General features: G+C 34.4%; 1 protein-coding gene across 3 annotated transcripts in view; it reads left to right on the forward strand.

Annotated features, from left to right (window-relative positions):
- Gria4 (glutamate ionotropic receptor AMPA type subunit 4) overlaps window positions 1–18,544 on the forward strand; it is a 354,313-nt gene that overhangs the window by 268,623 nt on the left and 67,146 nt on the right. For all 3 annotated transcript variants that reach the window (XM_027930549.2, XM_027930548.2, XM_027930551.2), the window contains exons 5-8: window positions 2,859–2,912; window positions 11,925–12,083; window positions 16,826–16,993; window positions 18,211–18,315. In XM_027930549.2, the coding sequence (XP_027786350.1) occupies window positions 2,859–2,912; window positions 11,925–12,083; window positions 16,826–16,993; window positions 18,211–18,315 (486 nt within the window). The remainder of the gene's footprint in view (window positions 1–2,858; window positions 2,913–11,924; window positions 12,084–16,825; window positions 16,994–18,210; window positions 18,316–18,544) is intronic.

Below are 18,544 nucleotides of genomic sequence, written 5' to 3' on the forward strand. Positions count from 1 at the left end.
TGTTGGCTGGGTGGGAGTTGGGGAAGAAGGGTGAAGTGCTGGGGAGTGATATTGGCCAAACTATATTTTAATATCGTGTACATGTGCATATATGTAACACAAATCTCATCAATATATATAACTACAATACACCAAAAAAAATGTGGAAAGAAGGGAAAAAAATCTGCCTTGTTCTCCCAAGCAAATAATATAGCTTTCTTTTTGAAAGCCACAGTACTCTCCTCACTTTTCCTTATATTTATGATTTTTCTCTTTGGGTCTTATCCCCTTATGAATAATAAACAATCTTGTGACAGTAACACTGACTGATTTACCATCCTGCTCCTTGAATCTCCTACCCCCAAAACTGAAACATAGAAGGCACTTCACTGAATTAAGCTGAATTGACAGGTGAACTCATGAAGAAATGGTGCTTTGGATATATTTTTTTCTAACTTTAATTAAAGAAAAAAGACTTAGAAGTTACACTCACAAAGACTGATGAAGCCATAATTTGTTAATAAAACAATTACAGTGTTTATATCTGGTATTTAACTTATAAATATACATAACCCTGAGTTTAAAACTAAATTATTCAGCCAACACCATTGATGTTTCTAAAGAATTATTTATTTACTGAAAATAAACAAAAAAAGTAATTAAAGGATTCAATTAATCAATAACATGTTTAATTCTTGTGAAGATGGGCCTTTTGAAAGCAGAGATCAATATAACGTGTATCCTTCCTCATCTAATCTTCAGAACTCTAAACAGACTCTGGGTTGTTATTCTTTGTCTAGATGCATCATCTGTTTCTATTTAAAAGATGCAGCCTCTTCACCTCTACATTCTCCTGTCTTGAGGTATATGGAGTTCTGAGAGAACTTTTCTGTCAGGATTTTTATCCCTTTCAGTTATTTGTGGCTTTAATTGATTACAGTTCTTTGATGGACAGTAATGATTTTTATGGAAATACCCAGTACCAATTTTCCAGTGGTTCCACATATTTTAACATTTACAACTGTATTATACCTTAAAGTGAATATTTTATAAAACTGGCATAAGTGTTTGACTGTAGTCATGCAAAGACCATAAGTTGAGAGTGTTATAAAAAGAAGCAGGTTGGGCATGGAGGCTTAAAGAGAGTGCAGAGAAGCCTTAAATAATCATACAAGAGAAAGTGGTAGTGAATCAGAAAGAAAATAATAATGCAACAATCCCTGCTGAGGCCAAAGTGCAGGAATCTATGGTAGACTCAGTACTAGAGTATGCAGTTTCCTAACCAAGTACCAATTATCAAGTTTACCCTTCCCCTTTTACACAAGCTATATCTGAGAATCCCAAACAATAAAATGGCTCTAACCTGCTACACTCATACTAAATCACACAGGTTTGGATCATCCAATACAACAATTCATTAAAATGCTTCTTTATTCAACTCTCTTTATAAGTTTATCTTTTTATTGCTTGTCCTTTTCTTGATGGCACATCTGGCAATTTTAAAAATGTAGAACAGCTCTATAAAGTTACAAATGTAAAGCTGAATTTCGAGAAAGTAAAGGAAATCTTCAGGGGCCAAGAGCTTTAGAGAACTCACCAGATTAGGTAACCAACTGGGGATTCAGTGCTCATCCAAGAACAAGAGCTTTGGGGTCAGCCAAGGCAACAAATTAGATCTTAGACTCCTTATAAAGTGTAATCATCGAAAGGTAACAATCTAATAAAGCTGGAGGAGAAAAATATCCACCATGTATACCTGAAGTCAGTTATGTCTTTTCTGTCCCCAATTGGGCTGAGTGAGGTGAGGGAAATATTTCGCCAAAAATTATCAGAGCCTTTTTCTTCATGCAGATTATATTTTGAATACACACACACACACACACACACACACACACACACACACACACACTGATCTATAATCTGAGAAATTATCAAAAAGTAGCCACAGGTTGGTGATTCTAGTATCATAGTATCTATTAGAACCAAATTCAAAACACTTTGTGGTAATAATTTAAGGGATTTTGGCTGATAATTATCCAGAATTGAAGGGCAATCCTCATAGGCAGTAGAACAAACCCTGAATAATGAAAAGTTAGAAATTCAAACTAGTCATAGTGAAAATGTAGAAATTTGAAGTCAACGAGTATCTATGATGCTATCGAAATGAAAAGACGGGCAGAAGTTTCATTTCACCCATGAAACATAATTGAGTTCTGGTATTACAGGGGTTTTTCTTTATTTCATACTCAAGTCATTCAAATGCAAAAAGAATTTCTGAGGATATCAAAATGCTAAAAAATGAATTTTTTCCTTAATAATGAAAAAGTATGAAAATCTTGTTTTATTTTTTAGGCTATCAGAGGTTGCAAAGCTGCTCATTAGCAATTACAATTAGATTTTCTCTTATTCAAGGAATTTTCAGTTTTATAGAAAATAAGAATTTTTTAATCTCCAAAGGAAAAATAAAGTTGTTATCAATAAATAAACTACATCTAAATTCTTCAGGTCATAATTATTTATGTTAGTGCAATCTCTTTAGAAATAGATACATTTAGAAATATATTCTCTTTAGAAATAGTTTATTTCTCTTTAGAAATAAATCGTTGGTTCTTAGCTTTTTCATTTTCTCTAAGGAAATTAAACTACTTTTGAAACAAAGTACAATAAAATAATTGGTTAGTTATAAATGAAGCAAAAGTGAATGAATGAAATAAAATAATGTTTGTTTTTATTTTAACCACTTATATTTAGTGTGGCTTATAAAGTTCTTCTAATTAGAATATCTGACTTTTATAAGGAAAACTATATTATTTCCCCCATCATATTTCCACATGAAATTATGCTACAATAGTTTATTTTATTTCCTTATATCTCCACAGATTGTGAGTGTTGGAAAGCATGTTAAAGGCTACCATTATATCATTGCAAATTTGGTAAGAATTCTTTCTTTTCTACTTTTCATATGAATCACTCATGCATTAAAACTATTTTAACCATGCCTTAAAATAATGCTACAATAAATGGTCAAACAACATTGCCTACTGTGTTTCTAACTCATGGACTATTTTATTACAATGATCATCACATTTCTAATGTAGAATTCAATATTTTTTATGCAAATTAGCTGGGTATCTGCCAAAGAGACTTAAAAATTCATTGTGGTGTTTATTACTTGTCAAGTTAAATACTGGTTTGTCTGTCTAAATGATAAATGCTTCTCTATGGATGAAGATTGCCAATACTTGGGTATTTCATGAATCATCTAAACTAATAACCTATGTTCTCCAATTCAAGAAAAATATAATAATTATAACTGAATCTTTTGACTGGAAGTAATACATTTTTTAAAAACTACATCAAATTTTCACATATTACACAGAGATGGCTAATGAACAGGATACATGCACATTAATGAAGTTCTTAGAGGGCTAAGACAGGGACTCATAGATCTCTTGACAAGGCCCACTACATACTTCTTGCTAGCCCTTCAATGTCTGTGTGGGTTGGGGTATGCACTGGAATTGTCTCTGGAGGTTCATTCTCTCTTGCTTTATTAAAGTACCACCTGCCCTGAGGGCTTGATCCCCAAAGTGGCTTATCCTGGAAAAGTCAGGAATGCTTTCTCCTTTCTAATCTACCCCCATGACACATTTCTTTGGTGAGTATCTTTTGAGTGAAGTAGGAAAGAAACTAAAGGATACAAAAGAGATTCAGCTTTGTCCCTCATTTCATATAGTGAGCGGAACATCACATGTTAAGATAGAAATTTTTAGTCTTTAGTGAATAGGATTTCAGTGTGGAGCTAAGGTAATGAAATGCAGCAATAGATTGTGAGTCATTACTGTATTGCATTTCTTGAATAAACTATAATTTTGCAACTTAATGGATTATCATATAAATACTGGAAATTTTTTACTTGTCTTTTCCATTACTTTTAATAATCCAATAGATGTGTTTTATTATTTTTATAAAGATTCAAATCTTAAAGCAAATATATTCTGTCATTAATCACTATAAAAGATCCTATGATTATGGGATGTCTGTATCTACAGTGACATTATATAATGAGATTCTAATTAATTACTTTACTGCAAATAGAGGGGTTTGACATTTATTCTTTCCAAACAACAGAGTGCAGGGGAAAAAAAATCAATGTTATAAACTATCTTTCCAGAAGTGAGTTGCTGACATTGGCAACAAAAATAAATAAACCAGCACAAAATGGAAAGAATTAATATTTATAGCACTCTAATGGATAGCATAACCTGTCATAAACAGCCCTAGTAGATGGCAGCATATTTAAGCTATCCAAAATACCAACATATGAAGCAGGAAAACTCTTTTGCTTGTGGTAGCAATAGAACCATCACTTTCACTTAAAAATAAGTTTTTGTCATATGCAGTTGATATCTTTGTATCACATGATTAGATCACTGACATGAACATGTCTGTATAATATAGTGTACTCAGATAGATTCTGTTGACATTCATTTATCCCTAAAGGACTCTTAATTACAAGACCAGAGTGATTTTTGTTTCATTTGGTCAATCAATAACTATTTATTGAGAATTATGTGCATAAGAGTCTTAAATGTGAAGCCAATCAAGAATCAAAATAAAAAGCTACATTAACATTACACTTAATGTTGAAAGACTGAATGATTTCCCTAATATCTGAAAATAAGATAAGGAGGTATCTTCTCACCACTTCTATTGAATATCATACCAAGGATCCCATCAAGGTCAATTAAGTGAGAAAATAAATAAAAGGAATCCAGATTTAAAAGGAACAAGATTTTGTTATAAAAAAAAATCTAAGAAATCAGAACATTATCATAAAACCAATAAGTGAGTTTAGCAGGGTTGCAGGATTGCCACAGTCTGGCTGGGCACAAATGCCGCAGTCTGGCTGGGCACACAATCACGAGCCACCACACAGCTTGTAGATTCAAACAGCAACTCTTTATTCCCGAACTCACACCAGCCGTCTACAATCACGTTCTGGGGAAATCCATGTTCTCTGCCCAAATCCACCTCCACTGGGCTTCTATCTCCAAAATATACTGTCTGAATCCCGTGAGAACTCAAGGGGAACTCAGGCAGCAGGATACGCCCTATTCCCAGCAGGAATAATCTTAAACCTTAAACCTGGAACCTAAACCGGGAACGCCCTAATCCGCCTTGGTCCTTGAGCAAGGTCACCTACATTCAATGTCACTGCAACATGGGGTACGCTGGCAAGGAAATTGTCATACCTACTTGGCTAATGGCTCCCAGCACAGGATACAAGGTTAATAGTCAAAAATCTATTGTAAATCTACATAATAGCAGCATTCTATAATAAATGAAGAAAATAATTTCATATAAAATTTACAATTCAGATTTTATAATTTAAAAAATATGCTAATTAACCAACTCTTCAAGACTGATTTAATATGTAAGAACTGATTTTTCAAAGAGCAATTCTTACTGGTTGCCTTTGGCTATAAATATTCCAGAAGATTTAAAATATTCTTTTGAAATATTCTAACAAATATTTTAAGTACAATGTTGAAAATCAAAGCAGAAAGTGTAAAGTCCAACCTATATTTATCAAAAAGGGAAGAATGAAACTAGCAGATATGAGATGATACAATTGCTCTCAATATGAGAGCAATTGTATCATCAGTTTATAAACACGAATTTTGTAAAAGCCAAGAACATCCCTTATTTACACAAGTTAAACTCCCTGGAGAAACAATTTAAATCTAAGTACCCTTTAGAGTCTTTTAAGGTGATAATCCTCTCAGCCAAGAATCAATGTAAAGAAGGTCACAGAAATATTGACTTCCCAAGGGTCATTAAACTCTTTGGCTGAAAAAAAGAAGACAGATTCCAAGTATTTAAATAAAATAATATTCAGTTTATTTATGACTAAGGCTGCAAGTAAGTTGGAAATTCTGTTTTGCATTGCTTTAGTCTGCCTTGTCATTATCTGAGTTGAAGTTATCTTCCTTAATTAACTATCATCCTCATCCAGCTCATACAGCAGTCTGTCCTGACAAAAAGGAAATCATTTTTTACATGCAGTGATCTCCCTAGCCTTTGCAACTATCAGCAGTGTGCTATTATCTCATTTCTAGCCAGATTAAAAGAAATGATAATCCCTTCTCATATTACTCAGGCCACACACAGCCTGCAGTGGGTCTAATAAGCTCCACAGGAAGTTGACATCATCTGACGGGCTTGAACTATGCTGATAGCTAAAGGAAGGAGTACAGCTCTCCCTGATTCTTGAAATTTCTCGATGACCTTCACTGCCACTGTCATTAACTGTTGCATATTAAGAATAAGTAACACAAGGAAAGGGAGATTGCTAGAATCTCTTTATCTTTTCTGTGTCCTGTATATGATTTGTATGTGGGCATATGTATGTTTTATTTCAATACACCAACCATCTAGCGGTACTAGAAAAGAATATTGTTTCTCAATAGATTGTGTTCTCTTCCAGGATATAGAAGTAGGAATATGTTATCTGTCAGTTCATGTAGTCTGCTTTTTTTTTTTTTTTTTTTTTTTTGATGTCGTTGTTGTTTTGTTGTTGTGTTGTTGTTGTTTTTCAGAGACTGAAGTAAGGAAATCAATTTCTTAGTCCTTACAGTTTCTCTTTTCTAGTTCTTTCACTGATCTGCCAGTTATTTTTTTAAACACAGGCATGATTGTATCATTTCCCTGCTTAATTTTTTTTCCATGGTCCCAGACTGCAAATAGAGTTAAAGACATCAGACCCTTTATGATATGCTGTCCTGTGGACTTGCAGCCCTACCTGCTAATACTTGTCTCACCTCTCCATAGGACTTTCGTTTCTCTAAAATGACATACTGTCTAACTCTGAGTCATTGCCCCAGTTTTCACAATCTTCTACCAGAATAAGCATTCTAAAGTGAAGCATTGCTCTACTTAAATTCTTTAGGATCAACTCTTTGTACTATTTAATGCAAATAGCCCTTTAAGGTTTTTATCACCCTTATCAAGTGTGGTGGTACATACCTGTAATCCCAGGAACTGGAAAGGCTGAAGCAAGAGGAACACACATTGGAAGTCAACCTCAGCAAATTAGCAAAAACCCTGTCTCAAAATAAAAAATAAGGAGGGCTGGGGATATAGCTCAGTGTTAAAGCACCCTTAGTGCTTTAACATGCACACACACACACACACACACACACACACACACACACACTCCCCAGTACCACAGGGAAAAAAAAGAAATGACTTTATTCCTACTCAATGCAGAGCCCACCCCATGTGTAACTGTTCTCCTAATCAAACTGACTCCCAAACACCTGCTTTTCTCTTGGAAGCTTTAGCTTGGCCACTGTCTCTACTTCAAAGCATTTGTCCCACCCAATCTTAATTAATTGTTACAGCCATTTCTTTTTGAAAGCAGTCCTTAAGTACCATGATGATGACCCCTTTTCTGTGTTCAACATCACCTTTTGCCTTTGATAGTATGTCACTGGTATTGGTGAAGGCTTCTTTCTCCTTTATCAAAACCTCCTTTGAAGCAAGTACTGTCCAACAGCCTGTAGCACAACTGTGAATAAGGCATTAGCACACCACAGGCTCTTTAAGATGTTGTTCCTACAATGTCTATGAAACAGGTCTTTTTCCTTCCTCTTTATCTGTTCAACTTCTGCTTTTCCTCCAGAACCCAGCTATGGTCATTGTGTTTGTTTTGTTACTATAATTATTTTAATTAGTCCTTAAAAATAGATGTTTATTTTATAGACTGGAAAATGAGGGTCAATATAATTTACCCAATATCACACAGACCATTAAGTCTCAAAGACAAATTTGAAGCTCTGGCCTGTCTACTTGCAAAAATTAAATAAATTCACTAATGAATAAATAACATATGAGTTATTTAAACTCCCAGGGAAATGCCACACAGTGACAATAATGCCACAAAGTGACCATTCATTTAAGCATCCCCCACATCACCCTGAGGGGAATCTGGTTTTGGACATTGCTCGGTATTGATATTCACTCCTCCTTCACAGTTATGTGGCCATCCACAGCAACAAGGCATTTGTTCCACCTGCAAGGCAAAGTCAGAATCTTGCAATCACTTGAATTTTTAATTTTTAAAAAATATATTCATTTCATATATAGGCAAACACCTGGTTCTGACATAAAGAAATTCAAAACTATAACATGTTTAGGGTATATAATTAAAGACTAACTAAACCTATGCTTCACCTCTCCCTTATCACATCACATCACACACACACACACACACACACACACACACAACCTGCCACATACATGTAATATACTACTCATGTCTCACCTACAAAGCAAACAAATATACAGAGAGCAAAGTGACTTGTCTGCATTTGTATGTATGGTTTATTTCAGAATGGGGCCTAGAAACAGTGCCCCAGATTCCCAATCTAACACATTTTTATTCAGGCAATTCAAGTCCAGTGACTCCAGTTAAAGATTTTACCAACTTGGCAATATTGTTTTACATTTTTCTTTCTGCTTCCTATGTTTCAACTTTTCTGCATGGAGCAGGTCTCACTCCACCATCTACATGTACATCAAAAGCACATACTTTAAGTCCATTCCTTCAAACTAATTTTTAAAAGATGAGGAGAGAGAATTTCCCCCATTCTGTTTGATGTTCCTTCTGCAAACTGCACTGGAACTTTCTTGATATGATTTAGTCAACCTGTGAACCTGAAATTCAAAGAAGCAGAAAATTTGCATGAATTAGATAAAACTTAAAGGATGAACATTTAGTAAATATCAGTGATGTGATTGGACCTACAGATTAACATGGTCAGCAGGATAACTGATGCTAATAATTTTAAACATTTCCCCCTCTCCCCCTAGAGAATGTGTGAATTGCAAATGGAAATTTAAGGAAAACTAAGATGGGAATTAATCTGGAAAGGTCATTAACCATGGTGAAATACAAGCAATTTAGTAGCCAATTTCAACAGGTAGAGGGCCTTTCTTCTGATCACCCAGCCCTAAGCAGAATTTGCTTAAGACACTCACCCACTGATTTCCCCCTGACTGCAGAGTAAATGATTTTATGACATTGTTGCCCCAGAACTTTCAGTTCCACAATATTATATGGATACAAACTGAAACTTAATGGCTACTAAAGTAACTGTTTCCAAGGAAACTGCTTTTCTGTCTAGATCCTATCCATTTTCTATATAAAATTTTAAGAAAATATATGAAAGAGAAAATATTTCCTGTACTAGAACAGACATAGCAAAAATTAACTAAGCCACCCACCATTCATTCAAATCATAAGTAAAATGAGTTTATCGTGACAAGGTAATTCTTCCCTTATCTTCAGTGTAACAATAGGATGGAATAAGAGAAATGTAGGCTGTTGTTTATTAGACAGGCTTTACATCAGATGTTTTTTTGTTGTTGTTGTTGTTTGTTTTGTTTTTTTTTTTTTTTCTGAAGGCTGCAGCTTTGCCTGAGTGTCTTGCAGCTGTGGATAATGCTATAAAAGGCTTGACAGACCTTCCATTTCAGCCATGGCTGAAAGGAAATAATATTGTCATCAATTAGCAACCGATGCAACAGTTAAATTACTGTGCCTTTTTAGAAAATATTGAAATTATTTGCCTGCCTGTGGGTTTGCACTATACTCTGGTAAAAGCAAACAAATGTTCAACTGACATTTTAGTAGCTAAAAATTGATGGTCAGTGTTTTTCCCATTTCCAAAACACAGATTTGCTTTCTGGTATCTACTTTATTTCTCAATGAAATCAGAATGTTACTGATTATCTGTCAAAGTAGCTGGCATATAAAAAGGCATGAAATAAATATTTGTTGAGTGAATTAATTAATAATTGCTATCAATTACTGAATTCAAATCTGATGTGCTAGTTACTTTTGAATAATCCTTCTCACTTTGCATGTAGGAAGCCTAAGTTAGAAAGTAACAAAGGTGGGATTCAAAGGCAGGGCTATTATTTTATTTTATTTTTGATGGTATTATGGTGCCTCTGCCAGGGCTTTGATAATTAATAAAATTAAAACACATCTTTGTGCACAGAAGCATAAGAGCTGGGCAAAACCACATATGCCTGTAATCCCAGTGACTTAGGAGGCTGAAGCAAAAGAATCACAAGTTCAAAACCAGCCTTGGCACCTTAGAGACACCTTGTCATAAAATAAAAAATAAAAGGCTTGGGGATGTAACTTAGTGGTTAAGTACCCCTGGGTTCAATCTCCCAAACCAAAAAGAAAAAGAATTATGAGGATAGGAAAGATGGTGGAATGAGATGGATATCATTACCCTAGGTACATGTGTGACTGCATGAATGGTGCGTCTCTATACCATGTATAACCAGAGAATTGAAATGTTGCACTCCATTTGTGTATGATAAATTGAAATGCATTCTGCTACCATATACAACTAAGTAGAAAAAATAAAAAAAAAATTAAAAAGGAAAGAAGGAAGGAAGGAATAAAGCAAGAAGGAAATAAAGAAAATACACAGGAGCATAAGATGAAAACTGAAAAGTCGGTGTTTCAATGGATTAGATGAAGGGGACTGAATGGAAGGGAAGAGAGGGGAGATGGGAATAGGAAAGACAGAATGAATCAGACATACTTTCCTATGTTCATATATAAATAAACAACCAGTGTAAGTCCACATCATGTACAACCACAAGAATGGTAACTTAATACTCCATGTATGTATAATATGCCCAAATATACTCTACTGTCATGCATATCTAAAAACAAAAATAAAATAAACAAATAAAAAAAGTATCAACACCATGATTTTAGTTAATCATTCTCCTATTGAGAATACCCAGATTGTTTCTAGGTCTTGCCATTCCAAATTATCCTGCAATAAATTTCCTTGTATATATATATTTTTAAAATCCTTTACAAAACACTAAAAGAAATTAAAGCAAAAAGCAATGACAGATGCTCCAAGCCTGTTTATGTGTGCACGTATGTACACGTGTATGTGTGTGTGTGAGAGTGTGGTTCACTTTCCCTGAGCTAATAATGTTTTGGGCTTCATCAGTTTACTTCCTTAATATGCATTTTCCCTCTTCCTGCTTTGAGTGCATATTTTTGTAAGACACTTTAAATTCTTAATGGAGAAAAGGGGCTAGGTATAAAAGAAAGGAAGGAAGGAAAGCAGAAAGAAAGGAAGAGAGGGAAGATGGGAAGGAGGAGATATAATTGATACACAACAGAAAACAACTGATCAATCAATAGAAAATTAATAGCTTTCTAGAATTTTTGAAACCCAGGTTACTATTTCTATGCCAAAAATATAACACCGCTTTTCCTCCAGGCTTCTTCATTCCTCCCAGTGGAAACCATCTTTTTTCCCACAACACAGGAACCCATGCATGGCCTTGCTTGCTCTCCTCTCTTGCAGTAGTGTATCCCAGGATTCTCAGGATGGTAGTAACTAACATAATCAAAGTTTTTTATATTCTCTGGTTCAAATTCCCAGCTCTCTCTGCTTTTAGACCACTTTACAATTAAACCAAAAACACTTAAAATGACTTCGCCTATCAGCAACACAGAATGTCATTATACCTTGATATTGCCTTTATATAATACACATTTGCACATATCTGTATCAGAGGACAATTACGTCCTGAACAGGAGACTTTTTGATGTTGTTTTATTTGTCTCCCATACCCTCATGCATTCATAGAGGCATCCAAGAAATACTTGTGTTGAGCTAAACTGAAAATATTTATATGCTTTTTCATGTATTGGATTTTGACTGACAGATTCAATGCCTACAGTGGCATAATTCAATAGCTGACAACTAGCCATTGCTCTATTAGAAATCTGTTAAAATATATCTTAGTCATTAATTTGTGTTACTATTAAAGAATTGAAATGTATCGTTATGAAGTAAATTTAACAACTTTTTCTATGGATTTTATAGGGATTCAAGGACATTTCACTTGAGAGGTTTATACATGGTGGAGCCAATGTGACAGGATTCCAGTTGGTAGATTTTAATACACCTATGGTAACCAAATTAATGGATCGCTGGAAGAAACTAGATCAGAGAGAGTATCCAGGATCTGAGACTCCCCCAAAGGTATTTGTTTGTTTTTATTTCATGTACTGTTAGTATTTTTAAAATTTATGATAAAAAGTTCATTATACAGTTTCTCTAACATTTCATCAGATATGGCATGGCTCGGGAAAGCAACTCTTTGGTATTATACTGCACTGCCCAAGCAAAATTTCTAAATTTCTGTATTTAAGGGTTTTTTAGATATTAACTCAAACAGTGCACTATTCTTATAACTTTATTTTTTAATATCCAATTTACTTATAGGTCATTGTTTTCTAACTATTTCAAATGTGAATGGCCACTATTAATTTTTCTACCTTGATAATAACTATATCTGCAAAATGATTATTTATAAAGAGTAGAAATATTGGGAAATTGGTAGAAATGCAAAATGTAGAACTTTTGCAAAATTATTTTTAGAAATACAGTAAAAGTCATATTCATTGACTCTTTCTCTGACAAAGACTACATGTTGTGTTTGTTAATATTTTCAAAGGAAGCTGGTAAATTTCTGGTAATGAGTACATTTTTTCTCATCAAAAATGACAGCTGATTTTCTAAGACATCATTAAATAATGGCATAACATATCAACTCCAGTTTTGTGAGCTCCCACATAATAAGACATCATCACCATCAATATTTACTAATCTCTCACTGACAGTGTTTTTCAGTAGAGACTTAAAACACAATTTGGTCGTTCAAGCACAGACTAAGATCTACTCGCAGAGAGTCTCAGCTATTCCATTTCTTAATTATAAAATTTTTCATACTGCTACTGTCAACTTCCCCACTACCATATTGGGATCTGGATGGTTACCCTATAAAAATCATGGAGGGCTGGGGATGTGGCTCAATCTGTAGCGCGCTAGCCTGGCATGCGCAGGGCGCTGGGTTCAATCCTCAGCACCACATAAAAATAAAATAAAGATGTTGTGTCCACCGAAAACTAAAAAATGAATATTCAAAAAATTCTCTCTCTTTCTTTTTCTCTCTCTCTCTCTCTCTCTAAAAAAAAAAAAAAAAAAAAATCATGGAATTTCAAAACAAAGCATTTATTGGGAATTCACTCTGCCAAGCACTGCATTCCTACTTTCTGATATTGAAGATTAATACATGCAAGAAGTTAAATGGATATGTTAACTGGCTATCCTCAAATTGAGGACCAAATTCATGAAATACTAGCATAGAATCGTTTTTAATGTCTCCTGTTTGACAATCTCCAACTAGACTTGTCTGGGCCACAGCTTAGTTTATGGCATTTGTTTGTGATAATCTACTTTGTTGACACCTATTTAAATTTAAGCCAATTTTCAATATTTTCACAAACACAGCTTTTATGACACAATATAATAGATATCAAATATATATGCATATAAATATATGTAATTATTCATAGCTCTTGTCATGATTCTATGCATTTAGAAGCCAATTATTAAATATATACAGTCAATTTTCAGTATTTATGATAGTTATATAAAGTCTCTACAAATAATGAATCTGTAAATATGAAGCCATTGCACTTAGGAGAATATAGGGTTACCTTTTGTGAGCCTCTGGATATAACCTTTTCATCAACCAGTCAATGCATAACCTTGGTTTATGTGTTTCTGTTTAATGTGTCCTTGACTCATTATCATTGCACTAAAGGCCAGCCACTCTATAACTTGTGCCTTAATAAAGCTTGTTTAACATTCATATTTTCTTCATAAACACATCACAACCTTCTTGCACTTAGAAATATTAGACAGCACTCAACACTATGCTTTAGGTCCATTTTAAACAGTAAAATTATCAACAAAAAGCACAAAATTGGCAAAAACAGCACTAAATAGACCACAGAAAGGCTATTTGCTTCCAATATGTGAGCAGAAACAAGAAAAGGAAGTGTTTCCTTGTTCAATCACAACTGGGAATTTGCAATGTTGAGTGAATTCAGATTTTTACTACTCCATACATGACCACAAATAACCAAAAAAAAAAGGATTGCCAGTATTGATTTGAGGATCACAAAACAAATACTAGCAAGTAGGCAAGTTTAAAAACACAGAATCTGCAAATAATGAGGATCAATTGTAATTAATTGTTTAGTTTTTCAGCCAAGATTAACAGCATGATTTCTGATATTAAAACATATCTGCTTTAAACAATCTTCTGGAATAAATATCTTCCACCAATGCAGGCTAAACAATTCCTATTTCATGACCCTGTGCTCTCTTTCCAATGCTCCAATCAGAACTGCCCCTATGCTTGTCTCACTCCAGGACTGGGATTCCATTTCCATTGTCCTCCACCTTCATTTCTGCCTGTCTAGATCCAACCATCTTCCAAAGCTTTATCTCAATTTCAATTTCTCTTTGAAACTTTTTCTTTTTTCTCCAGTAAATGTCCATTTCTTTCTCCTTTGTACTCTCCATAATATTTGAGTGTGTAATTCTCACCAAGGATTTAACATTATTTCTTTGCATACTTACTGTTTCACAACTATTAACTCCTTTGGGGCAATAACCATCTATCACTCTCCTTTGTCGTTCTTCCAGTTCCTACCCACTGTTTCAGTACATCTTTCTTAGAGTTCTCAAATATGATACAAAATTTCATCCTGGAAAAGACCATGGTATATAGTTGTTGTTATCTTTTCTTATTTAACTCCTCTGTTTAATGTTTCATAACTGAAAAAAAAGGGGTTTCACATTTTCTTCCATTCATCCATGAGTAGCAGAATTAGAATTCATCTCAGTTCTTTCTTTTCAAAGCCCACATTCTTTCCACTTAGTATGATTCTGCTCATCTCTGTCTTATACCCTGGAAAACAGAACTCCTCCCACCATTCTGATCATTGGTTAGAGCTGTAAATAACTCTAAGCCAAGATCAAGTTTTTCCAAATATTTATTTAATAGGGATTTTCTAGATGCCATCTAGAAGTTGTGTGCCCATAATTGTGGTTTCCTGGGTTGTAATACAATAAGGCACATGGAAAAGGGCTACCTCCCTTGAAAAGGGAAAACTTATTTGAACTATAGCTTCTATCTACCAGTTCTATGACCTGTCAAAGCCCAGGTCTTTGCTGCTCTGACTATCTCCTTTGCTAATGCTCCACCCTGTGTGATACCTGTTCTTTTTTCTAGTGTACTTGTTTCACAAAAATGGATAAACTTTTTAAAACCATAGCAAGTGCATTTGATTTTTGATGTCATCTCTTCTTAGTTTCTTTCTTCCTACTGAAAAAGCAACAGTGTATTTCTTTTTTTCTCTCTGTAGATCATGAAATACTGGTAATTCATTTTTCTCTTGACCTTCATGCCTTTGGCAAGTTTCACTTTATTTATTTTTTATTTTCTTGTCCTATATAAAGATGATTTGATGACTTTCTCTACTGAAAGATGCATTGGTTTGGACAGTCGTGCCATATTTATGTTGATACATCACCTTGCTAATCACCTGAATGTCCTTCAGCTATCCTACCCCAGTTTTGAGGGGGAGTACATATTCTTAAGTTTATTTTTCTTTTATTTTTTATCATGTCCTTTACATATATACAGCAAGTCTTTTAATTTACATGAATCTTAATAAATCCTAATACAAGCCTAATGGTTAGGTCCTCTACTATTGAAAGGTTCTGCATTAGAACTTATTTTTATATGTAATTTAGATTTTCTCTTCCCTGGAATAGTGATTGCTCTGTCATATTGCCTATGTTTACTTTCTACAATTGAAATTTCTTCATTTGCAAGTAAAAATCAAAATCATCCTCCACTTTCCACAGCACAAATCTACTCTCATACAGGTGGAGGTGGTATTCATCACATGGAAATGGCCATATGGAATTTCTGAAAGAGATGACAGTTTTTGTCATGCTTAGTCATTGATGCTCAGCCTTGCACCAAGAAAAATGTATCCTGCTTCCCATGTTTTTGGTAACTCTCTAATCAAATTCTTCCAAATGTAACCCCCTATTGTTTTCATTTTCAGCTTAAACAAATTACTGAGTCTTTTGTCATGTCTTCTCTTACCTTAATAATTTTTCCTGGGGAATTCACTGTTTTTTGCAAAGAAGCAGGGGTGGTCATTGGAAAGCAGATGGTCTATGCTTTGTCTCTGCACTTTGATCCAAGATTATAATGGAAACTTACAAGAAATGATTTAACCCTCCTGAATGATCCTTGTTCATATTTAGTGCAGTAACTGGTGAATACACATTTGTTGAGCAAGGAGATGTAATTTCTGGCATCATATTTTTGAATAACAACAAACAATCCCATTAATTCTTCTGGAAGACTGAACAAAGATACACACTTCAAGTCATTATAGATAAATTAAATCTCAGAGAATCCCTATAGACATTTTGGGGAAGGAATAGCATAAGACAGCCCAGCACTCCTGGAGCTTACCAACTGCAACAGACAAGGAAGATTCCAAGAATGCTGAACCTAGGATTTTGTTATTCCACTGCTGTTTATATTTGGACACAACAGAAAGTCTTCATCTGAGGTCTTGTTTCTCCCATCTGATGGAATCTGTTTAATACCCTCCATTTTTCAGAATGTGTTTTTGCCTTTTTAATTAGGGTGATAAGATTTGGCATACAGTCTTTGTATTTAAGTGACAGTACAAATTTTTGAGGCTAGAGTGAATCAGTCATCATTAATCTCATCATCCTCCAGACACTGGGCTTTGTCATTGAGCCCACAGAGCCCACAGACCATTTCTAGAGTTAAATAACCTTTTTAACATTTACCATTATAATCACTTCCATTCGATTAGTACACTTCTGCCCTGACTTATGACGGAGTCCTGGTGATGGCTGAAACATTCCGAAGCCTCAGAAGGCAGAAAATCGATATCTCAAGGAGAGGAAATGCTGGAGATTGTCTGGCAAACCCTGCTGCCCCATGGGGCCAGGGAATTGACATGGAGAGGACACTCAAACAGGTAACTCGCACTTTTATTAAGCTTAATTTATGTGACAATCTTGTTTAAGTGAAATGTTCAAGTAAGCTGACTAATTTTTCTGAGCATAAATGCATATTTACGATTGCCAATTTAATAAGTCAAGGGATCATTATCTTTTTCTAAATGCAGAGTAAAAATTTTGATGCTTTAATCTTAACATACCAGCATAGTCAGAGCAAGCAGGGTTGTGATATAGTAATCCCCCCATCCCTGTGGCTCAAAAATCAAAGGAGCTTTGCTCACTAGCCACACTCTACATTAGCAAGGGCTCTCTGCCCACTATAGTCACTCAGGGGGCTCAGGCTGGCAAAACAGCTGTCATCTTGATTGCTGCAAAGGAAAAAAGATTCTTACAGGCAGGTTTTGAATTGGCAGTTAAATGCTGTACGTGGCTCATCACATCTGTTTACAAGTTATATATCAGAAAGAATTACATAATGCTAGCTAACCAGAAGGTACTCAGGAAGTACAAGCCTACCTTGGGCCCAGAATGTAGAAGAACAAGAAATATTTGGCAAACACAGCTAATGACTACTTCAGAAGATCTTTAAATTGTCACTTTGTATTAAGTAATCAATTTATTTTGTTCTTTTATAATTATATGGATACCATTTTTCAAATAATGCTATATATTATATCAGAATGTTACATATATAAATATTATAATTTAAAAGTTTTTAAATGCCATGGTAAAGCATAAGTAAAAGTGAATGAAAAGGAAATTTGGGATCAAATGTACTTGAATTTTTTCAAAAATACATTCAACTTTTTAGTTTCTTATATCTTGGTATTATCAAGGAGAAAATATGATCTGACATGGGAATAAGGGTATCTAATATATTATGTAGATACGTAGATAAAATTGAAAACTAGCTGTAAACAAATGACATTTCTATTCTATAAAGAATACTTCAATATTGAGGAAGAATCTTGTTGTTAAAAGGGAAACTTTACAATATAAAAAGAAATGAAGTGTATTCATCTTCTAGGTATAAAGCAGAATCACTTTTACCTCAATGTGATATCCCTCTTTCAGGTTCTAACTCCAAAACTCAAATGCTCAATGGCATTCCAGTGAGTGGTTTTGGCTTATAGTTCCACACAGTGTGTGGTCATAAGCCCAGCAGCTGAAGTTGAGATTTCTAGTAGTGAAGTGGCAAACAAATACATGCATAGGTTTTCTCTTTTTCTCATAGGTTCGGATTCAAGGGCTGACTGGGAATGTTCAGTTTGACCACTATGGACGTAGAGTAAATTACACAATGGATGTGTTTGAGCTAAAGAGCACAGGACCTCGAAAGGTAAGCCACTATCAAACTGCAAAAAAAGGAAATCTTGTTTCTTAATTTGCACCTGACATTTTTAAAGCCTAATTAGGAGAAAGCCAGCTGGATATTCTACATGATCTTTCCTTCTTTCTTTCTTTCTTTCTTTCTTTCTTTCTTTCTTTCTTTCTTTCTTTCTTTCTTTCTTTCTTTCTTTCTTTCTTTTTTTAATGTGAATACTTACAAATAGTACTATCTTGATAAT

This window comes from Marmota flaviventris, chromosome 9 (assembly GCF_047511675.1).
Source record: "Marmota flaviventris isolate mMarFla1 chromosome 9, mMarFla1.hap1, whole genome shotgun sequence".
Taxonomy (NCBI): Eukaryota; Metazoa; Chordata; class Mammalia; order Rodentia; family Sciuridae; genus Marmota; species Marmota flaviventris.